The sequence below is a fragment of the Microtus ochrogaster genome, chromosome 4 (genome assembly GCF_000317375.1).
Source record: "Microtus ochrogaster isolate Prairie Vole_2 chromosome 4, MicOch1.0, whole genome shotgun sequence".
Classification (NCBI taxonomy): Eukaryota; Metazoa; Chordata; class Mammalia; order Rodentia; family Cricetidae; genus Microtus; species Microtus ochrogaster.
The window spans coordinates 81,730,606-81,756,133 of NC_022011.1; the positions used below are offsets into that span (position 1 = coordinate 81,730,606).

At 46.2% G+C, this 25,528-nt stretch overlaps 1 protein-coding gene across 2 annotated transcripts in view; it reads left to right on the forward strand.

Moving 5' to 3' along the window:
• Rapgef4 (Rap guanine nucleotide exchange factor 4) overlaps positions 1-25,528 on the forward strand; it is a 260,996-nt gene that overhangs the window by 29,883 nt on the left and 205,585 nt on the right. For both annotated transcript variants that reach the window (XM_005346569.3, XM_005346570.3), the window contains exons 2-4: positions 6,092-6,234; positions 8,334-8,422; positions 22,065-22,211. In XM_005346569.3, the coding sequence (XP_005346626.1) occupies positions 6,092-6,234; positions 8,334-8,422; positions 22,065-22,211 (379 nt within the window). The remainder of the gene's footprint in view (positions 1-6,091; positions 6,235-8,333; positions 8,423-22,064; positions 22,212-25,528) is intronic.

Below are 25,528 nucleotides of genomic sequence, written 5' to 3' on the forward strand. Positions count from 1 at the left end.
ATATATATATATATATATAAAATCAAAGTCTGCACCTAATGCTAGACCTCCTCCAGCAAGGCCACACCTACTAATCCTTCCCAAACAATTCCACCAACTAGGGACCAAGTATTTCAATATATAAGCTTATGGGAGCTACTCTCATTCTAAGTACCACAGCCAGCCACAACTACAGGACTGCACTCCGCTATTGGCTAATGACTCAGTAAGAGATTCATGATCTGATGAAATGAGCCCCAGCTTAGCATCTTTGCTCACCCTTCCTTTGTGTTCTTCAGGCTGTCAAGAACAGGGGCACCAGTAGCAGGTGCTGTGGGATACTTGGTGCTAATGGGAAGGCAGCATTAAGCCAGGAGTGTGCCATGAAGAGCAGGGACTCAAACAAACGGTTAAAAAGCTCCAAGGGCTACAGAGCGAACTCAAAATTCCCAAAAGCTGGTTCAGTTAAAGAGTCTTTTTCAAACTTCTGTGCTAAATTCTGTTTTGTAGACGGAGACTGCTCATTCATTTCCTGGCTGCCCAGACCCGAATAATCACACAGAAACTATATTAATTACAACACTGTTTGGCCAATGGTTCATGCAAATTTCTAGCTAGTTCTTATATCTTAAATTAATCCATTTCTATTAATCTGTGTATCACCACGAGTCTGTGTGTTCTTCTCCTTTGGAAGCGCATCTCTCTAATTCTGCCTACTCTCACTCTATATTCTGTTTGGATTTCCCGCCTGCCTTGCTCTGCTAAGCCATTGGCCAAAACAGCTTTAGTCATCAACCAATAAAGCAACACATATACAGAAGGACGTCGTACATCACTGCTTCCCTTTGCTGCTGCTGCTGCTGGCTGTGTGGCCCATGCTTCACACAGGTCCAGATGATACAAACTTGAAAATCATTGGCTCACGCTAACTAAAGTCAGCTTTGTTGCCTTGGTATAGACAAGGTTGATTAACTCAGGGTTGTGCTGCCCTGCACCATTGGCTTCAAAATAGAATACATGGAATTCTATAGAATGAAATGCATGGCTTCCCTTATCTTTGTTCAAGAATGGTATAATTAGTAGACAGGTGTGGTGGCTCATACCTATAACCCAACACTGGGGAGGGAAGATCATGAGTTCAAAGCCAACTTGAGCTACTTAGGAAATTCCATGTGAGCCTGCTCTATGAGACCTTGACTCCAAAACAGACAGACAGAAAGACAGACAGACAGACAAAAGAGAAGCAAGTAAACAAGAGTAAAGATTGTCAGGAACATCCGATTCTCACAGCCCAAGGCCCCGAGTGCGCCAGCCTCATGACAATCTCTTGCTGAGTCTTCTGTGACTCACGTAGAAGAAAAGTCACTCGTTCTGATTTAGCCTGAAACATTTAGAAAGCATCTGGTACCTGACTCATCCTGGATGCTCCTCCAGAGTGTCAGGAACTGAAAGAAACTAAGTTTTCCCCGAATGCTAGCAGGGCACATGGATTTCACAGTTCTATTCTGTGCACTGGGGGTCTAGTTCAGCTGGCGTCTGCAGAACCTGTGTCTGGGGTGTGTGCCCAGCCTGATGGTACAATACTGACCTCAGATACTAGGGCACAGTCAGAGAAGATGTCTGGGATTGGGTGTCCAACGTCGATGCGGCCTGTTCTGTATTGGGCATCAAACCTGTCCATGCCAGGCAAACTGAGCTACATCTCCAGCCCTCAGATGAGGCTGTACTTTGATTTTGCATTGTGGTTTAAATGTCAAGAAATAAAAGACAGGACAGAACATGGTCAAAAAGGCCTTCTTCCTCTCCACTCGCTCAGGCGTCCCCAACTCATTTAAGCCTGACCAGGGCTGGTCCTGGCCTCCAGGTAACAGTGAGATTTTTCAAGGGACACAGAGAAGTGGCTTTCAGTCCCCCGTGGGACCTGTGACATAGCAGCTGTGTCAAGTGGGAGGCAAAGGTATGTGGGCCTCCTTACCTTCGCTCAAGGCCAAAATGGTGGTCTTCATGAGCTCCTATCACAGCCTCTGTTCTCATTTTGTTAGAAATAAGCCCAGGGTCATGGAGAGACCACCACTCCAATGAAAGCAGTTCAACAAGAAAGAACTTCCCTTCTAATCAGCTACTCACCAAAGCAGGGGAGCAAGCGTGCAGGGACAGGAAGTCAGCTGGGCTTTTAAGTCTAATGTACGCGGTGACTGTGGCTGGGATCTGACTTCACAGTCTTTCACGATTGGCTAGTTAGAAAAGAATTGGCACAAAAGGAATGAAGGAAAGTGGGAAGGAGTGGGGGCTGCTTGAGTCATTTAAGATCCAAGTATGCAGCAGGGCCTTTGTGTAGATGAAGTTTTTACCAGGGGTGTATTGTAGGGAGGGGGAGTGTTAAAATATTTGCATGTAGGTTTTGCAAGGTGGGGTGAGAGGAAAAGATTCGCCTAAAGTCTTACAAAGTAGGAGAGATAGTAAAATGTGAATTCTAATTGTAAACAGAAGCGTTACAGCGGTTGACAGGAAGGATTAATAACTAATGTTTCTTAAATTTGGATCTAGAAGGGCTCGTTTGTCTTTGTTTTATAGTGATGTAAAACGCAAGTGGTCTGGCTACCGAGTGGGACTCTGCCCACTCTCTGGGCTCTGCTTCCCGGAGGCAGGTGGACAGCTCTTGAAAAGACTGGGAAGCCCTTCATGCCTTAGTTAAGGGTAGCTGCAAATTCAGTAGCTGAATCAAGGCTCACAGACAAAGGAAAATTTTGACAACTGAGTTGATGTGTGTTCATTTGACAGGTGTGTGTCCGTGTCTCCATCTCTATATCTGTGTGTCAACTTGTGTACGTGTACATACATAGGTATGCATGCAAGCACACTTGTAGTGAATAAATAAGAAAGGAACAGGGGAGGAGCCAGGAGAGCAGGGCTCTCTTGGGAAAATGTGAAGTGATATCCACAAACTTACCGACTCAGTTGCTAGCCGGTGATGCTGTAGTTACAAAAGGAGAAATGAGAAGGGGGCGATTTTAGGGCTTTTCACAACAATGTACTCATGAGGTCTTGATAGAATTCTACCCACAGTGACATCTCTTTTCTGAATTTCTTTCTTGTCCTTGTATTAGGAATTGCTGTTTGTGCACAGATGCCCCCCCCCCCCCACATACTGGGCACACAGACATGATCTATGTTATCAGATGGCTTTACTACTTCCTTCGTAAATATATGCAGATTGAATGAACCATCATCAGCTCCTTCTTTCTGAATTTCATTGACATTGTTGGAAAAACTTGCAATTAGGAAGAAGTAAACAGTGTTGTGAGTGGTTAATAATTGGATAATTAAGATGATAACCTGATAAGTGGCAAACAGCTTGAGTTTCAAAGACCTTTGACATCTCTACGTCATCCCTGGCACTATAAATATATATGATTTCAGCATCCTTGGAGTTGCCTGACTTTCATGTCTAAATGTTTTTGAGAGTAAAATGGAATTCATTTTATGAGCTTTATCTAATTGGCCACAAGGATCAAAAATTTTTATAGGTGTCAAAACCCTTTGAAAAGCTAAGTGTTAGAAAGGCTGAGACTGCTAAGTACGTATTGTTTAAGATCTTATGGTTATAAAAGGAAAGAATACACACATGTCTAAAAAAAAAATCTCAAGCTCTGTATTCATTGCTTTCATTAAATACTCTCTCTCTCTCTCTCTCTCTCTCTCTCTCTTTCTCTCTCTCTCTGTGTATGTGTGTGTGTGTGTGTGTGTGCGCGCGCGCGCATGCATGCGTGACTATATGGGGGCTGGAAGTCAACATCTACTATCTTCCTCTATAATTCTCCACCCTGATTTTTGAGGCAGGGTCTCTCACTGGGTCTGGATCTCACCTCATCCACAGATCATTTCCTCAGCCCCTCATTAGATGCTCCTTTTAAAGGTCTTAGTGACTAATGGCCATGTTGACGTTGGTACTGGTAGTAGTAGCAATAGCTTCTCTAACCTTGTGTGATCTATGGAGCTCACATGAGTTAGTTTAGCTTTGCTCATTAAAGGAGAGAAATATCTTTTTTTATATTCACTTCCTGTTGAAATGAAAAGTCAAACTGAGCCACAAAGTCATTTTAATTCGAGTGTATTTAGCTGACCTTCTGTCCAGGGTTCTGAAATATATACACTAATTGTCAGGAGATATTTGCAGATGACAACAATGGGCTAGCATACTTGGCAGAGTGACTAGCATGCAGGAGGCTCTGGGCCCAGGCTCCAGCATTGCATAAACATATGCACGCACAAATACACAGGTGGCACAGACATGGATGCAGAATAAAGAAATGTACTTTCTAAATGTTTTAACTAAAAAATCTTCATTTTTCACTGTTTGGGGAACTTAAATGTTTAGCAATGGGCGACATCACAAAGCCACTGATGTCTTTTGTGACCCAGAGTCTAGATTTGAACCTTGTCGATCTTTTGGCTCACTCTGAACGTTATGGAAGTATGTTTTGCTCCGGCTGCCCTTGAGTGTTCAGTCTCTCCTTTGGAGCATTTGGCCAGCAACTTTCTGCTGCTCTGGCCTGCTTTCCTAATAAAAGCCGTGTTTGTTCAGGGGGAATAAACACGGGTGTCTTCTCTCCTTGGTGAGGGCAGAGGGACCCTCATCTCTTCTTGTTTTTCCCATGAAGACAGAATCCAGCACATGGGTGTGGTTTCCAACTCTCCTGCCTTGTGATTCCTCTAGGGGTCCTTTCCATTTTGGCCTTGCTTTGGGCCCATCCCAGGCCTCCTGTGGCAGTGGCCTGACTTCCTGCGGGTGTCAACAGTGTGACATGTACCCACCGCACTCGATGCCCTCTGGGGATGCCCTGCTGTCAGGCGTGCAGCAGTAAAATGCTTCCCTCCAGCTCACACACTCTCTCTGGGCAGCATTGTGTTCACTCACATAGTTCTAGCTCATTTCAAAGTCCTGAGCCTCAAGGGTTTTGTTTCTAACAGGGAGTCTAGAAGTCCTCTATGGGTGGTAGATGGAAAGGGACCTTGAGATGCTATCTGCTATAACAAAATACCACAGACTAAGTAATTTATGGAGAAAAAAGTATCCGTCACAGTTCTGCACTCTGGGTGATCCATTAGAAGATGGGAGGAAATCGTACTTGCTGGGCCTTCTTGCTGCATACACCCATGGTGGACAGAAAGAAGGCGAACAGCATCAGCCATGCAGAAGTCAAAGAGAAAAGGCCTGGAGAAGAGGCAAAAGTACCACACTCATAGTTTTACTAGGAACTCGTTGCCATGGCAGCAGCATGGTCCTTTCATGAGGGCACAACCCTCATGGCCTCTTAAAGGTCTCAGCATGGTCACCTTGAAGTTTTGCAGTACTAGTGATGTCTGTGGATCCCCGGCTCTTCCAGTACGTGGTTGTCTGAGCCTCTGGGCACTGTACATCCCAGGTCTCCATTTTTCCACAGGAAATCTCCTCCATTCCTTCTCTGTGGGAATCAGCTGGGCTAGCCAGGACTGCGCATGTTTGCTTTCAGTCTGGTTGTCTTGACCCTGAGCGACCAGCCCTAGCTGTTTGCAACAGAAAGGCCTTAAGATGGACACAGAGAGAAATGCCTATGGTGGGAATAGGGGACTAAATATTTGGAGCGAACACTTGGGATAGCCGCCTAACTTCATGGCACAGGGCTGTAACCCAGCACTTGGGAGGTAGAGGGAGGAGATAAGCAGTTCAAAGTCATCCTTGCCTACATTCTGAGTTCAGGCAAACTGATGGGAAACCTTGTTAGCCAGTTATCTTTAAGAGGTGGATCCAAGGATGAGATGTGGCTTCTGGGACCCAGAGAAAAACATGTGTTCATGGACCAGCTGCCCTCTCTCTGTGTGATCCCATTGCAACCGAGCAGAGCCTGGACTTTCTGTTCCTGTGGTGTGAGTTTCCCCTTATGATAAATAAAAATATAATTGTTTATCCTTTAAGCTAGCCTGGTTATTTCATGAATCGAGTTAACTTCTACAGCAGACCAGGCTACTAGAGACCCTGTCTCATCATGGATAAACAAGCAATTGTAATTAGAGTTACACCTTGTGGCCTACTTTTCACTAAGACCTAACAGGTTCTGTCTCTACCCTGCAGGCCGTTGGAGCGATCCAGTGAAGATGTGGACATAATTTTTACACGCCTGAAAGAAGTGAAAGCTTTTGAGAAATTCCACCCAAACCTTCTCCATCAGATTTGTTTATGCGGTTATTATGAGAACCTGGAGAAAGGAATAACACGTAAGCCCTGGAACTCCTATGGCATGTGCTTGTGTGGTTTGTGCTCATTCGTGTCTGCCGTGTGGGGACAGACAGCACCCACAGAGTCGTCTGACAGATGTCCGAGCTTCCAAGTGAGCTGACATCTCTCCTCTGTGTTTACTCTGCTTCTCGCTTTTATGTTCACAGTGGGGGGCATTGTTATCCCTACCCGCGGGGCAGCAGCTCACTCTCCAGATGGGAGGACAGACAGACACATTCATTAACTGTATCCTTAGGAAGGATAGACAGACACATTCATTTAACTGTGTCCTTAGAGATTCAAATACCGGTCTTTTTTAATCCAGGAAGGATGTGGCTGGGCTGCAGACAAAGCTTTCTTATCTAATGCTGTTAGCTATGTTTTGAACAGTAATAAATGTTATCCATCCTGTGTGAATCAGAGGCAGAGAGGATGAAACAACAGGGTGAACACTACATTTTTAGGGTGTTTTTCTTTGCGTTGAGAAAGCAGCATCTCCCCATTTCTAGGTGTGTTTTATGCTTCACTAACAGAACACTTCCATCCAACTGCCTTGAATAACCAATGACTCATTCCAGAAGAAAAAAAATGTTTCTCATCTATGAACGCCCTGAGGTGAGATGATTCGTAGCTGGTAGAGAAGGGCTTCTGGTCCCCCTGAGTCTCCCCCTTTACCTCACGGGTTGGCATGTGCCTCAGGCGGCTGCAGCTAGTGGAGGTCTTCTGGGTCCACAGCCCAAATCCTCGCTGAAGGACTGTGTCTCCCGAGTCCCCCAGCAGACTTCCTGTGCGGTGTCACTGGCCAGAGTTGTACTCCGTGGCTAAAGTCCAGAGCAGTCCCTGGCAAAGCTGATGAGATGTCCAGGATTGACTAGAATAATCTTCACCATGCCAGTGGGACGAGGGCAGGAGCTCTTGGACCAGGCCTCCTGTAGATGAGGGTGTGGACTTGCATAGAATCTGGCTTGGCTGAAGAAGACCGTGTGTGTGTGTGTGTGTGTGTGTGTGTGTGTGTGTGTGTGTGTGTGTGTGTGTGCCAGGGCCTTCTGAGATCAGGGGAGGATGTTGCGTCCCCTGGAGCTGGAGTTTCATGTGGTTGTCTGACAAGGGTGCTCAGAACTGAACTCTGGAAGAACAGTAAGTGCTCTTAGCTGCTGCGCCATCTTTCCAGCCCTTCCAATGATTTTCAAGGTTATGTGAGCTAATATCTAAAAGGTCTTTCTCTAAGATTGCAAACTCAGAGACAGTTCAGGTTCAGAAACTTCAGGTGAGGATCATAGTCAAATGCCTAAATGCAGTGAAGTCAGAAAATAAACAGAAAAGCAACGACCCTGTCCTTACAGTGTTATAAATAAAGTCAGCCGTCCATTGGTCAGTTTAAAAGGAAGCCCATTAGTCTTCAAAACACATTACATGCATTTATTTATTTATTAACTTGTTTACTTACTGGCAGGGTCTTGCGATATCCCTTGGGCAGGCCACAGACCCATGGTCCTCTTCTGTCTCAGCCTCCTGAGTGCTGGGACTCTGGGTATGCCGTCACAGTGCTTTTGCCTTTAATACAGAGCCGTGAAGTTGGATGGCTTAGTGTGGCAGTCAAATAGCCCCGTCTCCATTTAGACTCACAGCTTCCAAGCGTCACACTGCCGTGAAGTGTATTTAAAGTAAGTCTCACAGAATGTTAGTGAATCTTTACAGTCAATGCTTTGTGTAGCCCTGGTCCCGGAACTCACTCGGTAGACCAGGCTGGCCTCCAACTCACAGAGATCCAGCTACCTCTGCTCCCAAGTGCCAGGGTTAAAGGCTTGCGTCACTATGTGGGGCCAATGGATCTTCCTGCAGTCAGGATGATCAGTTAGTTATTGCAGCTCCCCTTGTGGGAGTGTTCTGTAGATAGGGCATCTGCTTCTGAGGATGTTGAATCTATAGGATAAGCTTTGTGGTGACATGGAGGAAAGCCGTGTTGTGTCCTTGTGGGAGCAGAGAGGGAAGGTTGAGAATAAGCCATGCTTGTAATACCCAGTGAAGATTTATCTGGTTAAACAAACAAACAAGCAAACCTGTACATGGTATGTTTACATCACTGTTTCTTTTCCAGTATTTCGCCAAGGTGATATTGGAACCAACTGGTACGCCGTCCTAGCCGGGTCTTTGGATGTTAAAGTTTCTGAGACTAGCAGCCACCAGGTAATCTCCCCTGTCATTAAAAAAAACTGATAGATGCTTTATTATGTTGTTTTGAGTTATCTTGATGTTTATTTTTTGAGAATTTCATACGTGAGTGCTGTATTTACACCATTTCCTCCCCCCCTTCCCATTCCAGCTCCTTGTGTCCCTCCCCCACTCCTTCTCAAGTTCATGACCTCATCTACCATGCTATTTTCTCGGACACCTTTTCAAATCTACTTCCCCACGTTAAGTGCTTGTTGAATTCCGTTCTTTAGCCATGTCACAGACATTGAAAGGCTTGTGCGATGTGAGCTTGGTGTTGGGAGCTGGAACATTCAGTGCAGAAATGCACCAGCTGGCTGTCTCCTGAGAAGTGCAGACAGTTCTACTGCAGGGGGATAGACAGGTGCATCCTTGCTGTAGAAGGTGAGGTGAGCACCAGAAGGAAGAGTGTTCTCTGCCTCCCTTGTGCTGTGACTTTTTCTGTGTATCACTGACCCTCATGGGCCTCCTAGGAGCTCGAGATGCAGGGGAGAGTGGCTGACGCAGACGCACTTCACGACCTCTCTCTGCTGGGTTAGGGTGATGGCTCGTCAGGAAAATGTCTGCTCTATAGACACAAGGACCCGGGTTTGGAGGCCCAGCATCCACTTAAAAGCCTGGTACAGCCATATATATCTATAATTCCCAGAGGGAGGCAGAGGCAAGCCAATCACTAGAGCATATTGGCCAGTGACTTGATGGGTTCCAGATTCAATGAGAGACCCTGGTTTGATGAATAAGGTGGAGTCCAATGGAGGAAGACACCCAACACTGAAACCTCTGGCCTACACATACACACACACACACACACACACACACACACACACACACACACACACACTAAATGTATAAGTTAAGACAGTTTCTGAGCCCTTTTTGGCAGCACACTTCAAATGAGAAAATATTTGTTATTCTAAATTTGAGATTTACATTTTGTAGGGACTTGTGGGCAATCATTCTCTCTTTTCTTCCTTAAATAAGATTGATTGATTGATTGATTGATTGATTTATTGTGTTGTCTGCATGTAAGCCGGTGTACCCCATGCATGCCTGATACTGGAAGAAGTCAGAAGAGGGCATCAGATCCCCTGGAACTAGAGTTATCCATGGTTGTGAGCCACCGTGTGGGTGCTGGGAAATGAACCCAGGTCCTCTGAAAGAGCAACAAGTGCTCTTAACCACAGAGCCATCTCTCCAGCCCACAGTTACCCTCTCAGATCTGCAGTGGCATCCGAAAAGACTGATGGTGGCATGGGGTTGGAACCCAGTTGGTTTCCTGTGTCAGGTCCACTGCTGCGCATGGTTTCTCTCCCCTCTGGTGCCCACATCACCCTTGCCCCACAGGCATTTCCCCAGTGTGACAGTGCAGAGGATCCACCAGACGCGGCCTGCAGCCCGCAGCCCCCAGCTGTGTTGGCTTGTCTCCTATTCTCTCTCAGGACTGGGTTTCCTTGGATTTCAGAGAGGGCTTTGACTTTTATCAGCTGCCTCAGTTTCCCATTGGATCTGGAAACAGCTGAATTGTTTGCATCGTCACCCCTGGTAGGCAATAGTCAGAGCGAGAGTCAGAAAGAGGAAGGGAGGACAGAGACAGCGAGGCAGAGAGAGGGATTGATTTTAACGAGTTGGCTCCCAGGATCATGGGGCTTGGCGAACCCCAATGCCTAGGGCAGCTGCTAGGGGTGGGGAAGGTGGGGGGCATGAAGGTAGAGGGGCGGAGATAAGAGCTGGGGCTGCCTTCTTCAGCATGGAGGCTGGACCCTTTTTTCTTCTATGGGGAACCCCAAGTGGAACAGATTTGTTCTAAAGATTGTCAGCTGGTTGGGGTAAGGCCCACCTACGTTGAGAAAGGTAATTTACTTTCTCTGAAGTTTATTTATGGGTAGGAAGTTGACTAAGCCGGTAAAAATGCTCATTGTACAAGCCTGGAGTACCCAGTTTGTTCTCTGGGACCTCTGCAAAAGGGGGAAGGAGGGATTGAATTCCACAGAACGGTCCTCTGACCTCCCCATGTGTCCTGTGGTATGTTGTGTCCCCCTCAACTAACACATAAAAGGGAATAAATTTAAATTTTACTTACAGTAATATTAATCACATCCAAAAAGACTTTACAACATCTAGTGCTTACCCGAGGAAATTACCACTAGGTTTGCCTAGAAAATCTATTATAGCACTCTATCCCTTACATCTGTGTATGCGACAGGCCTCATCTTCAGCATTTAGATGCTGGTGTACCATAGACTTGGTCACAGGGCTCCGTGACAGTGGTTCCAACTCTCCTGGGGCCGCAGAGCTGCGGATCAACTTTGGATTCAGGTCTGACGTCGTCCAAAGTTTCTATTCTTCCCGCTGCCCACACAGTAGGTGGAGGGTGAGGGGTGGGACGTGGTGAAAGAGAAGGAGAACCGGTTACAAGGACTGAAGGAAAACAAGAGAGGATCGAGCAGAAATCTGTTCAGGCTCAAGTTATCGCGAGAGCGGAGGGCAGCCTTTCTCTGCAAGCCTGCGTCTCCATTTTCTTTCTCTAAGACCCTCTCTCTGCTGTTTGTCTGTCTTTTCACTAAGTCAGAAAGGGCACAAAGACAAGTTCCCCAATGCACCCCGAGTTCCAGCCCCTGTGTGTGGGTGCATTAGCCGCTTTCTGGACCAGAATGGTAAGCAAAGAGCAAGACTGACTTCTGGTTCAGGAGCGCCACCTACAGGCAGCTGTGCACTGAGCATCCTCTGCCCATCTCAAGGGCCACTCCCTGCACTCACCTCTTGTTTTCTTGAGAGTTCTGGTGGCATTCATTTGATCCCACTGATGTGCTGATGCCCATTAGGTGTGGCAGTCAGTTCCCTGTGATGCTGGGGCTTATAGTCCTGGATCATAATTGTAATTAGAGGCCGCTCGTTCCTTTCCCGGCTACCCAGACCCAAAATAATCACACATGAACTATATTAATTGCAACACTGCTTGGCTATTAGCTTAGGCTTTTTATTAGCTAATTCTTACATCTTAAATCAACCCATTTCGACTAATCTGTGTATCACCACAAGGCTGTGGCTTACCAGGTAAAGTTCCAGGGTCTATCTGTTTCCTTCGGCCCCTACATGGCGCCTCCTCGACTCCGCCTACTCTCTCTCTCCATCTCTGTTCAGATTTTCTACCTGCCTTTACTCTCTTAAGCCATTGGCCAAAAGCAGCTTCTTTATTAACCAATGGCAATGAAACATACTCACAGCAGACAGAGGGCAATCCCACATCACATAAGGAATGTCCCAAGGATGGGAAGAGGGAAGAATAGAAGTGAGGGTAGCTAGGATCACCGTTGTTGGAAGTGGCAGCTTCCCCTTGGCTCCTCCAGCCACTTCTTTGCATGTGATGCCAACCCAGAGCCCTGGTCCCGAACCTCCACACCCACCTTCTCTTTCTTGAACACCTCGTAGATCTAGTGACGTGCAGTTAAACCAGCATGGCCCAGCGTTCCACAGGACACCCAGGTTGGAGTGAGGTAGACAAGGGGAGGAAACTGAGGGACAGACAGCAGGCTATAGGGCAGAGGCGAATTCACTAGAAAGGATGCTGATGGGTTGTGTGGGCAGCTGGGGAAAGGAAGGACCTTGACTTGGGTGAAGAAGTGGGCGGTGATGTCCCGAAGGGATGGGCCCAAGTTCTGACAAAGTATTACTTATGCTATACATGTATTGGGTATTATTGATTTGATACCTTTTTAAAATGAAAGTTACCCTATTTTATGTAGTGATGGGGGAGTTAAAGGATGCATATATAAATATTCTATTTGCCTCATAAGCTCCTCTCACCTTCCTGAGCATCCTATTTCTCCTTTCCATCGCCCCCAGCTGTGCTCATTAACCAGCAGCGTCTTCGTCACCCTATGGTGTAGATGGATTGTACTGAGCTCTTGGGCCCTAGGGTATAGGTTGTACTCGCTTTTCATTGGCGTCGTCCCCCACACAAGTGGTGGGAACCCTCAGTGTTCACAGGGCCTGTCCCTGTAGACAGACCCCTGTGTGCTGTGCCACGCCTGTCCGTAGAGAAAGCATGGTCTCCTTAGGATGACAGAGTGGGAAGCTGAAGAGCTAGAGGCCACCAGGATTCCTGTAACCCCCGTGTCCTTTCTTTGCCATTGTCAACGTTAGTCACCATGCGCGGCCTTTCGAGGTGTCCAAAATTTCCTCAGCAGTCTCTAGGAGATCTAGGGGCAGTGTGCGTTCATGGCTGCTCAGTGAATCGCAGATACCTGAGATCACCGTAAGAAATCCACTGATCCCACATTGTAGAAAACTGAAAATTATTCAGGGGATGGGTGGGTCTATGAGCTCCAGGCCCTTTGCTCGTGGGGAGGATGAAGACAGGCCACTGGGGTTCAGGCCACGGGATGGCTTACCTCCCAGCACAGGCTTGGTCCCACTGATCAGCTCAACAGCCACCTGGAAGAGGGTGGGGGGTGCAGGTAGGGAGGGAAAGGTAGGAACTGCTGCCCACAACCTCACTCTGTCTCTGAAGACCCCAGATCCTGTTGAGAGCCGTACAGCTCACTTCTCAATCAATTACATTCTTCCTTTCCCTGCTGGATCCCAGAGACACACCCTCCTTCTGCAGCCTTGCTTTCTGGGCAGCGGAGTTCCGCCAGATCAAGGCTTCCAGAGCAGCCTGGATGGAGGGAGAAAGCCCCTGGATGGGATGGCAGGGACATGATCCGCCATCCAGAGACCTTCCCCGAGGAGCTGAAGCTCTTGCTCTCATTTCTGCATGGCTACCTTGAAACCATGTTTGCCTTACGAATTCTGGGAAATGCAGAGTGGCTTCTGTTCATCTTGTGCTGAGGAACTTCCAGAGACCTGCAAACCCTCACTTCTATCTTTGCATACACCATGTTTAACCCTCTCGCCATCAACCAAAACCCAGGCTCACTGAAATGCGCAGTGTTAGAGGCATGTCCCCTAGCTTCTCAGGCAACCTTTCGACTTTGGCCATTACTCTGTCTTATAAAACTGTGACCAGCAAACAAGGGGGCATGCCTACAGGCAGCATCCTCTGCCAATGGAGTCCCAACATGGCTCACATATTCATGAAGAGTTCTACTTGGCCATGGGGATCTTGTTGAGGACTAGCCTTTCCAGTTCCTCAGGGATACCTGTCTGTACCTCCAGGGACATCAGAGCCCATCACCAAAATCAAGCCCCAGAACCTCAGGTACTTTCAGGTCTGCATACTTGGGCTGGGAAGTCCCACTCTGGTGAACTATAGGAATGTGTTTTTCATTAATATGTTAATGGATTAGGGCTAGAAGCGAACAGTATAAAGTGTTATAAACAAAAAAAAATCTGTCGAGAGTTCTCGGTTTAGGTAGAAATGCAAATCAAAACAACTCTGAGATTTCATCTTACACCTATAAGAATGGCCAAGATCAAAAGCACTGATGACAGCTTATGCTGGAGAGGATGTGGGATAAAGGGAATGCTCCTCCATTGCTGGTGGGAATGCAAACTGGTACAGCTATTTTGGAAATCAGTATGGCTATTTCTCAGAAAATTAGGAAACAACCTACCTCAAGACCCAGCAATACCACTTTTGGGTATGTACCCAAAGGATGCTCAATTGCACCACAAGGACATGTGCTCAATTATGTTCATAGCAGCATTATTTGTCATAGCCAGAAACAACCCTAATGCCTCTCTACCAAAGAAAGAATAAAGAAACCGTGGTACATTTACACAATGGAGTACTGCACAGTAAAAAATAATGGCATCTTGAAATTTGTGGGCAAATGGATGGATCTAGAAAACATATTGAATGAGGTCACCCAGACCTAGAAAGACAAATATAATATGTACTCACTCATAAGTGGCTTTTAGACATAAAGTAAAGAAAAACCAGCCTAACAATTCCCAGAGAACCTAGACAGCAAAGAGGACCCTAAGAGAGACATACGTGGATCTAATCCCCATGGGAAGTAGAAAAAGGCAAGATCTCCTGAGTAAATTGGGAGTGTAGGGATCATGGGAGAAGGTAGAAGGGGCGGGGAAGGGAAGCTGAGAAAAAATATAGACCAATAAAAACAATTAAAAAACAAGAAATCATGATAAACCTTAAGTAGGCTTATAAAAGTCACTACATCAGACAACAGCACCCAACTTGTGTGTGCATAATGTGTGTGTGTGTGTGTGTGTGTGTGTAAGGTCTTGTTTTTCCCTGCAGATTTGTAGGTGGGGAGACTATGGTATATCTAAATCCTAAGAACATGTATTATTTTTTAAACTAATCTAGAAGCATCCAAACTGTAACAAATGTTTAACCATACCAATTCCTAAAGACTGTTGACAGAATTTCATGTTTCAAACACAGAGGACAGTGGTCGTGAAAGCCTGTGCTTCTTTGTGGCACTTAGCTCACTATTGCCTTTATTTGAGCAAACCCAGCAGCTAAGTCCCGAGGTCCCTGAGGTCTCCTCGTGGAACTTGGTTGGGTATGAGTATGTGCAATTAGAAACCTGTTAACGGAGGCCAAAAGTTTCTGCTTTAATGAGTCTATGTATATAAAGCACTTAATACAAAACTTTGGAGAGAGCAGGGTCCCTGTGCTTTCTGGTGACTAGAATGGAGAGCTGCGGGCTGCCATGCCTGCAATGCTGATATTGGTCACAAGAGGGCAGTGTTAGAACACGAAAAGCAGGAAAAACAGCTCCGTATTTGAAAAGGCAGGAGTTTAATTTTTAGCCATTTCACTGGGAGCAGAGAATCAGGGCTGCACTTGGCCTTGGTCTTCTCTTCACCCCACCCCCTCATCTGTCATTGCGCCATTATCTGGCAAATTTTACTCTGGTTTTAGAAAAAAGCACTCTTATTGTTCTTCTCTCTAAGGTCAAATAGCGAACCTTTAGTCGTCCCTGCCTTTGCCTTTACAACAAGGATGCCTTCGTGGATGGCATTTTCGTTTATCAAATTTGACGCATAAATCAATCTCTCCTCCCCTCCCCTCCCCCTGTCCATCCACTCAGTTCTTCCACCTTGTTTTTGTTTTCGGTGACATCACCATTTCGGGGAGACATTTGTCAGGCATATTTCTAAAGAGGCTTTAGGGGGCCCCCACCCAGAAGACGTGAACGGTGCCAAGCTGTCAGCGATCGGTTGTCATGCCGACTCCTGCCTGTGCTCTGGCTGTGGCTGAGATGTTTTTTAGGAAGAGAGCTTTTTAATCGACTTAGCAACTCACCTGACATAGCTTGGTTGCTCTGTATCCTTTGTCTGAGTGGCACAGTACTGGTGAGACCGGCTCTCCGCTCGGTGTGTGTGGCCTCCTGATTGGTTAGAAATGCCCACTCCTGTTTATCCTCTGCAAGCTGTCCCCAACCTGCTCGTCTGATGTCCCTCAGCTGGCTGAGAAGCCAACGCCAGGGACATGCTCTGAAAGGAACCGGCCTCGCTGTTGCTGTTTGCCAGAGAACACACTGGACTTGAAGTATTTGCCTTCCTGCTTGGCAGTAAATCCTTTTGACACACGTACAGTTGGATGCCTTGACTGACTCTGAAACTGGGTTCCATTCAGCTTTATTACTTAAAAGCGTGCTTAGAGGTCTCAGTAAGTTCCAGGAGCAGATTCAAGCTCACGAGCTAAATGCAAGCGTTCTGGAACTTAATGGCAAAGTGTCTCCTATAGGTTGAAAGTGAACACTGTAAAAAACATTTGCTTTGTAAGAATCTATGCTTCTGAGCCTATCTACACACTTAAAGATAACCCAGCACATGAGATTATTAATTCTTGACTTAGTAATATGGAAATGAGTGAAGTCTGACTAACTAAAAGACCCCATAACTCTTTTTTTTTGGGGGGGGGGAATGTTGGTTGTACTTTGTTTGTTTGGTTTGGTTTTTGTTTTCTCATCCAGGTCTTACTATATAGCCCTGGCTAGTCTGGGCCCTACTATACAGTAGACCAGACTGGTCTCAGACTCTCAGAGATCTACCTGCCTCTGCCTCCCAAGTGCGTGGTTGAGAAGCATGAGCCACCACACCCGGCCTAATACCTGATAACTCTTCAACATTACAGAATAATTAAAAGAAAAAGAAAAGGAAGCCCCCATGTGTTCACGCCGACAATGCCCAGATCTGTGTATCGATTAAGTTACTCTGAGACCCCCCAGAACATCTGCCAGGCGAGTTTCCTAGCTCGGACAGCGATCTTAACCGCTTGCGACCCCGGAACCCTGGCTTTCCTGGCCCCACCCCTATTTTCGTACTGCAGGCAGGAAACAAACTTGAAATGGCTCTAGTGAGAACGCCCACTTTAAGATGTGAGTTTTCCATAATGCAGACACACAAAGCAGATAAATTAGGGGTGATTAGATGCAGTACAAAAGGATTCTTTGATTTACGGCAGGACTGCCAGAAGGGTTCCTTTGAATACGTGCTCCCCCAGAGAGCTCAAGTGTTTTGCGGATCATTCAAACCACTTGACATCCAGACTGGGGGGGGGGGGGACAGAGAAACTTGGAATTTAAGTGTTGAAAGCCGTCATTAGATGAAGCTTAATACAACATGACTATAGAGATTTACTGTTGTTTAAATAATAGCAAAAATATAATTTGCTTTTTAGGAGTGGAGAAAACCTATGCATGTGTGGCATTGTGACAGAGTGAGGATTACAGTTCCCTTTATATTGTTTATTCCTGTTTAATTCCGGCAAGATGGCTCAGCTGGCAAAGGGGATTGCTGCCAAGCCTGACTACTTGAGTTCGAGTCCTGAAGCCCACGTGGTAGACAGAGAGAACCAACTCCCCCAAGTAGACACACTGACCCCCACCTGTGTGTCATGGCGGCTGTCCCCCCAAATAAATGTTTAAAAATGTGCTCTGCTATTAATCTTATTAAAGGCGAGTGTGGCTATTTCACTGAGGATTCTGGGAACATATTGCCCAAAGCTGTGGAGGATGTGTAATCTAGGCCTACCAAGACTCAGGCCTCTTCTGATTCACCTTTGTATGACTCCGTGTGGCCCTCCTTTGCCTGGCGGTTGGTGCCTGTCACCAGAGGCTTGCTAACATCTTTTGATTTTGTACCAGCATCTGAGACAGTTGCGGATTTGTACGGCAAAGGCCCGGGCAGATTTAGTTACTGGTACCCTCAGATTGAGGTCCATGTGAACAATTTTATGTTGACTTGATACAGGCTATACTCACCTGAGAGGAAGAACCCAAATTGAAAAAAAAAAATAAATAAAACCTCTGTAAGATTGGACCTCTGCAAGCCTGTAAGGTATTTTATTAATTAATGATAGATGGGGGAGGGTCCAGCCCACTGTGGTGGGACACCCCTGGGCTGATAGTCCTGGGTTATATAAGAAAGCATGCTGAACAAGCCAGAGGGAGTAAGGCAGTAAGCAGCATCCCTCTGTGGCCTCTGCATCAGTTCCTGCCTCCAGGTACCCACCCTGTTATAAGGGACTGTGAGTGACACAAACCCTGCCCCAGTGGCTTCTGGTTATAGTGTGTCATCACAGCATCAATAACCCTAACTAGACAGGAAGCAGACCCAGTGGGGAGCTGGACTTCCGCATACGGCTGACTCAGAATGCTCCCCACAGAGTGACTACCAGGCAGGCTGTGGGCTACACACTGCCTGTGTTGTCAAATGACATATCAGTATGTTTTTACAAGGATCAGAAGGAATAGGCCGTGTGTATCTTGGCAAAGAGATCAGCTAGTTTCTGGTCTCTGTTCTTTCTATAACTGGCCTGATTTGGGCAGGATGTTGAACATCTTTGAGTCTGGGTTTGTCTAGCTTATGAAACAGTGATAACGGGGATGCTAGTGCAGGATGATAGCACTCCTAACCTCAAAATCCTAAACGGTTCAAGTTCTGAAACTTTGGGGTGCTAGGAATGGAAGCTTCTGTATCTGATCCCGTATGGCAGGCGGTTCAAACACAGTTCAGGGAATGGAGTGATGGCTCACTCAATAAAGTCCCTGCCACAGAGGCACCAGGACTCACATTCAGGTCTCCAGTACCCACGTGACAAAGCTGACTTGGTCACAGGCCTCTGTAACCCTGCCGTGACAGGGGCTGGGAGAGGTGCAGACAGGCGGATCCCTGGAGCTCGCTAGCCAGCCGGCCTAGTCAATTGGTGAGTGTTGAGCTCGGTGAGAAATGATCTCTCAAAAGACCCCGCCTCGGTCTCCCCCTGGTGCTCCTCTACAGCCCCGTGTACATGTGCTCACGCATGTCTACACAGAACAGCTCAGTGTGTGTACGGACTCGTCAGGGATATTGTATGGAGTTGTTTTCAGACTGTGCGTGAGGAAATACGACACGGAAGTGGTTTTGTGCTTAGACTGAGGTCTCCTCCCATATATATACATATATATATATATATACATATATATATATACACACACATATATGTGTATGAATATGTGCATATATGTAATGCAAGTATTTCAAAGTCTTTAAACAAATGGGAAATCTGATCCTAAGCCTTTCACTCACTAGGAACATGCAGGGGTAACCTGGTAGGGCTCCAGCAGCCTTGGCTAACCCCTCCTTCATCTCATGAAGTCTTTTATATTCTTGAATCTTTACTTCTCATTAGAAAGGTCCTCAAAGCTAATGTGGAACAGAGCATTATCCAGTGTTTCCCTGCTCTCTGACCAGTGCTGACTGCTTGCTTCATTTTCTATAGTACCGAAACCATTTCTTCTCAGGTGACCTCAGTAAGCAATCCGCAGACAAGCAGATGTCATGAATGCTCTCCTGAACAGTTCCTGAGGGATAAGCATGGCGATGGGAGTAGACCTGCAGCTTCCATGCTGGCTTTAAAGAAATCTCATGTTGCATGTAGAAACAGACATGCGTGGCAACATGCAGAGGCATCTACAGGGGTCCAGGCTTTGAATGCTGACCTGTAGGGTATAGTGAGATCGGAGTGTGGGCCCAGGATCTTCTACAATCACCCACATTTATCTTGTCTTCTAACCCATGTGCACAACAGCCTATTAACCCCAAAGCTTGGGAGAACGTTTGGATGTGATTTCATTTGACAGTTTCCTCCTGAGCCTGTAAGGAGCCCAGACTCCCATGTCAAGGAGAGGCAGCCGTGGACCGCAAACACATCGGTTAGCCTTTAGAAAGTCCGAATGGTTTCTGAGCCCTTCAGTGTCCCTGGCCTCAACTATCTGAGTGCCTAGCCAATACCTCCCACATCCGTTCCAATTCCTAAGTTAGTTTGACCTAAAAATTGTTTTGAACCGGATGAAATTGAAGTCTGGAGCTGCGAACAATGTGGAGAGATTTCCTAGCCTGAATTTCAAGATGAGAACGTGTGTGGAGTTTGACTGACGTGCTGGATCAAATCCTCAGTCCTCTTGCACCCTAGACAAGTGCCATACCACTTGTCACTTGTGACTCCCTGTCTTTAGATTTGACTGGATCAAGCACAAAGGAGGGGGTTTAGGAAGGGTTGGCCACACAGTCACTTCTGGTGACGGCAGATCCTTGGACTCGGGCAGTGGTTGGGCACCTGTTACAGTGGACATTATTGTTCAGTGGAATATTCCAAGCAGTGTGGGTAGCAATACCACCACAACTGTGTTTTGGAATATGACTAGGCCTGGGTAAATTGAAAGCTCCAAGGGAAAGCAAGTGGTCCATCTTGTGTCTTTATTACAAGAGCCGTTCTCGCCCAAGAAGACAGGTCATGTTGAGTTTCACAGTCCATATTTGTGTGTGCTTTGGTGACAAACTGCCTGTATCAGGAGAGGAGGTGAGGACGATGTCCAGTTAATCTGTAAGCACCAGTTAGTTCCTGTGTGACTGACGTCTTCACGACACTCTTGCTGTGGTCCTCATGATGGGTCTCTCTCAAGTCTTAAAAGGTCTTAACACTAGCCACGATGTGGTGGCACCGCCTTTAACCCCAGCACTCAGGAGGCAGAGGCGGGGGGTTCCTGAATCTGAGGCCAGCCTGGACTACAGAGAGAACTCTAGGACAGACAAGACCAGGGCTACACAGAGAAACCCTGTCTCGAAAAACACAACAATGAAATAAACAAATAAACAAGTCTCGACACTGGAAAGTATGTATTAAGCAAAGAACTGGTCCGGAATCTGAACTGATAAAAGAATACAGTGGTCTAGTGGGAGCCTCCAGGGATCCCTCGTTTTAGGGAATGTGTGCGAGCCTGTGATTTGTCTCAACACATCTCATGCTTTTACTAGAATGTGAAAGTTAGTCACTAACTTCCCGACCACTGATATTTCAGTCCTGGGTATGCTTTGAATGGCTTTGTTTGCAGACGCCCTTCTGGAGAGTCTATCAGCGGCTCCTCTTAAATTTGCCCCACATCTTTTTCTTTTCTTTTTCTGAAATATTATTGCCTTTTATTTTCCTGAACATAGTTTTAGAGGGTAATATTTTTGCAGAAGCAATCTACCATGGTCCAAGGGCCTGGATTCTGCGTGCATTTGTCTCAGAGATGTGACTGCAGAGCCACTGGCTAGATCTGAATGATATTTGCCTACGACTCTGTGCTAGATGCGTGTAAGGAAAAGGGCATCTTCTAACCTGGAGGGTAACCCTTGTGTGTCTCCTTAGCTTCCAACGCCTGCAGAATCCATCTCCGAATGGTTCCAAGCGGCTCTTTGCATTGTTTGAAAGGAGTTAGGACCAAATATAAATGTTCTTGCCAATGTTGCATCTGGAGAGGAATCCGTTTTTACAATTTCCTCAGCATGTTCTTGAGCACGGACTCAGGATGTTTTATAAACAGCTACCCGTGCTTTCTCCGGTGCTGTTCTTCCTCTGTTCCGGCTGCAGGAGGCAGCGTGATACAAAGAGCTTAGCATCTCCAGCTTGGCATCTCCAGTTGGAAGGACTTAGATCTCATTCTGTGGTTTCTTTGCTGCCTGACCTGAGGGGCCTCTGGGAGCTCACTCCTCAGACCTTCAGGTCCCCAGGGACAGTATTAGTCCTGCTCCAATTTCCTGAACATTGTGATCATTCCTGCCCAAGAGGACCCAGTCCGCTTTCAGTAAACGGTTCTTCATTTCTTAAAGTAACCAGCATTTTCTAAAAAGATCAGATTATTGCATCAGCAGTGTTCACAGTATTCACAAACTAGACACATCCTAGCAGTCTCAGGACGAGAGTGGACACACAGGCGGTAGCGTGGCCATGCAATTGGGTGCAAAGCAACTCACCTACACGAGGATACACATCTACTGACCTGTGTGAGAACGGGAGTTACTCAGAGATGTTACGTTGAGCAAAAGAAGCCAGCTACAGATCAGAGCCTACTGTCTTTTTCTCTGTAAAGTTCCCCAGCAGGCAAAACTTCCTTCTGAGGATGGAAATCATTAGGGCTGTGATTTCCTCTGATGGGGAGGAGTCTTGCCTGGATCAGGGATACAGAGAACCTTTAGGAGCAAAAGAAGGGTCATAAGTCTTGATGGCATATCATTTATATCAGTGTATATATTTACTGAAATAAGTTGAACCACATAATAAGAATTGGGTACTTATTTTTTTACAAATTATACTTTAATTTGAAGAAAAATTAGTCTCTCATCCATTGCATCTTTAATTTTCTAATGACCTTTTTTTGGGGGGGGTACTTCTCAGGATGCTGTTACCATCTGCACCCTGGGGATCGGGACAGCCTTTGGAGAGTCCATACTGGACAACACGCCCCGCCATGCGACCATCGTTACCAGAGAGAGCAGCGAACTCCTCCGCATTGAGCAGGAAGACTTCAAGACTCTATGGGAGGTGAGCCCCACGGCTTCCTGTCAATTACTGCATTTGAGGGAGTGAGAGAGGGAGGGAGGGAGGGAGAGAGCACTGCCGCGTGGATAATGGCCAAACAGTCAAGCCTTAATGTGTGCTGTTCTGAGCCGGTGGATGGAATTTAATTTTCAAAACTTGTTTTTCAAATGAGTGAGTGAAAAAGCCATTTTTACACAAGACATCCTTTTTTTTTTTTTTTTGGTTGCTAATTTAGTGCTTGCTCGATTTTCTGTGGTTTGACATACCTTATAATTATTTCTTGAATGACCATAGAGTGTTTTATGAATTTTCTCTTTCCTATTCCACGGATGTATTCTTAGCCAGGGAACAAAATACTTTGACATTTTCTTTTGCATTTTAAAAATCATTATTGACACATTCCCAGAGAAAGTGGAATGAATGGGGTTAACATCTGGTTCATTTAAATGCTTTTAAAAATGATGCACTCTGTAATAAGGTAAGGAAAATGGGGGGCCGTAAAGATGTCTGGGTACTTGCCAGCTTCAGAATGCATAGGTGGCGCAGCAGTGGATGAATGCCGCTGGGCCTGTTGGCGTGTGCATTTGCCGGCGCTTTCCAGCATCCCTTAGGGCACAGTGCTCATTTACAGGAAGTGCGAGGAATACATCATCTTACATGCAGTCAGGACAGGTAGAGCATTGATAAAGGCCTGGCCGAGCCTCGCATCTTTTTATGCTCTCGTTCCTTTTCAGCTCCTTTAGCTTTGGATTTTAACCTGTGGTGGCTCCTTGTCTTTGTCCCTGGCTCAGTATGTCTGGAAGTCCACCCATCGAGGTGTCAGGCTCCACCACTTGTCCCAGTGTGGCTGAGATTCCGAACTTGATCCGAAAAGGAATTTTGTGTAATCAAATAGCTCCCTCCCGAGACAAACAAATGACTGGCTCCTTGCTGGGCCCAGCCTGTAGGTGAGCGAGCCACGATGCTCAACCTTAAAAGTCAGGCAGAAGCTTTGGAAGGTCTTGCTGGGGGAGCCTGTTACCTTTATTCTCGGCGGCCGTGAATAAATTGTGGGGTTGCTTGTTTGAAATGTTTCTCTTAGACAATATTAAAGAGCTCCAACGGCTCTGTAAAGTTCAGAGACAAAGCTTGGGCATTTTAGGAAGGAAAAGTGAAAAGTCAGTTTATGCGGGGTATGTGGGCAAAGGCGCTCTGTCAATCGGAAGGAACCAGGTTCCAGGCGAATGAGCGGATTGTTTTTGTGATGGGAATTTGGGAACTGACTTAAGAAAGGAAGCCATGGCTAACGGTACCATGTACCACGGCCATGTTTGTGGCCAGTCTGGGAGGGGAGCTTTGGGGAAATACAGAACACCTGTTTCAGTCAGGAGCCTATAGGGTTGCGAGGGAAGTTCTTGAGAAGTCGCTGCCTAAGAACGTTAAAACAATCTGTAGGACTGTTCTTCAGATAAAATAATAATACAAGGAATATTCGCTGCTGGACATGTAGCCCAGCAGTTAACCCAAAGCTGAATTTGCTTCATCTTGCTTTTCTTCTGGGCTTCTTTAATGTTACCGAGACATCATGACATTTTATCCTGAGTATTGAATGTGTATCTCAAGGAAATTAGCATCTTGCCACAACCCATAGTGCCATTATGTGTTATGTACATACAGAGTGAACCCTAGTATCCCGAAATCATCTGATAACCGGTGTAGACTTCATGTTTCCCCAGTTGTTCCAAAAATATGTTTTATAGATGTGTATTTTTTTTCAAACCAGGCTCAGGTGAAAATCAGAACAAAGCGTGTTATAATTGACTGTGATATTAAAACTTTCTCAGTGTCTCTCTCTGTCTTGTCTCCCCTCCTTTCTTTCCCTCCTCCTCTTGTCACTGACTTCTTTAAAAGGCCTGGTCAGTTTCCTCTCGCCCCAAATTTGTCTGACCATTCTCATGTTATCTTCATTGATGCTCTGCCCAGGATTTTGGTAAAGAGATGCTCGGGCTGAAAGTTAACCCAGTCAAGTCAAATATTTTGTTTACCAGAAAATGTGCTGGGGTCGCTGATGGATACAGTAAGGAGGCTCGTCATGGCTATCTCCTGTTGGCCACGTGTCTGTCGCTTGGGTGGCTTCCATCTACATACCTCAGGCTGTTTCCTGTTGGTACTGCCTCTCAGGGATGAATTGTTAAATGGGAGAACTAACCCCGAGGGCTGTCATGGCTGCGCCAAAGCTTTGCTTGTGTCTTCCAGTTTTGTGGGTCACCCCTCATAGGTAGCTTGAGAGCCCGTCTTCTGTCTTCTGATCGCTCTAGTCCCCTGGGATGGGGACAAGATCCAGAAAGCCATTCCGAGTTGAAAGGAGGGGATGTTTTTATTTATTTATTTATTTATTTATTTATTTATTTATTTATTTATTTTTGGATTTTTTCGAGACAGGGTTTCTCTGTGTTTTTTTGGTTCCTGTCCTGGAACTAGCTCTTGTAGACCAGGCTGGCCTCGAACTCACAGAGATCCGCCTGCCTCTCCCTCCCGAGTGCTGGGATTAAAGGTGTGTGCCACCACTGCCCAGTGAGGGGATGTTTTTAATCCCGACTTCTTTTACAGGTAGGAGACCAGAAACTTGCACCCAGAGGACACAGTCAGACGCTTCCTGTTCATGTAGCTACACTCGGGGTGCGAGTGAGGTGTTCAGTCAGTGCTTAAACCATCTGAAGTGAAATTCAATAAGCCTCTCGTGTAGTTGTCTGTTAACCAAGGTTTTATTAAAGGGTATCCATGTGCAGACACACTGCCTATAATCCCGGGTAATCGTACAAGTCTAAAGTAGCTTCTCAGGAAAGCTTAAACCATGCTTACCTTAAGGCTTATTTATTCAACAAATGCTAAGCAGTTCCCCTGTGTCAGGCATCAGTGAACAAGACTGGCAGGATTCTGTTCTCAGAGCAGGGGCTGCCACTTCGCCATTTGGAGGAGGCGGCAAATCCATCAACTGTGCCATTTCAGAATAGGGCGCATCATTTTCAATACGCTTTGCTTCTAGTCCCTGAATATCGGGATATACCAGTGGCAAATACAGCACTCTCTGCGAGCAAAACATTTGATAACCAAATAGTTTTTTTCTTGATTATGTCAAACCATACAGTTTATAATTCGGTCCTCCATTCACCCCTTGTACTGATAAGTGGCTCTGTTATCCAGCATCATACTGTTAGAAAACACTTGAGGAAGGAGTCCAGGATGCAAGTGGGGGTGTCGCTGACCTACGAGTCTCCGAGAAGGTATCACCAGGTCCAGAGCACAGAGCTGAGGTGAGGTCAGACGTTCCAGGTCTTAAA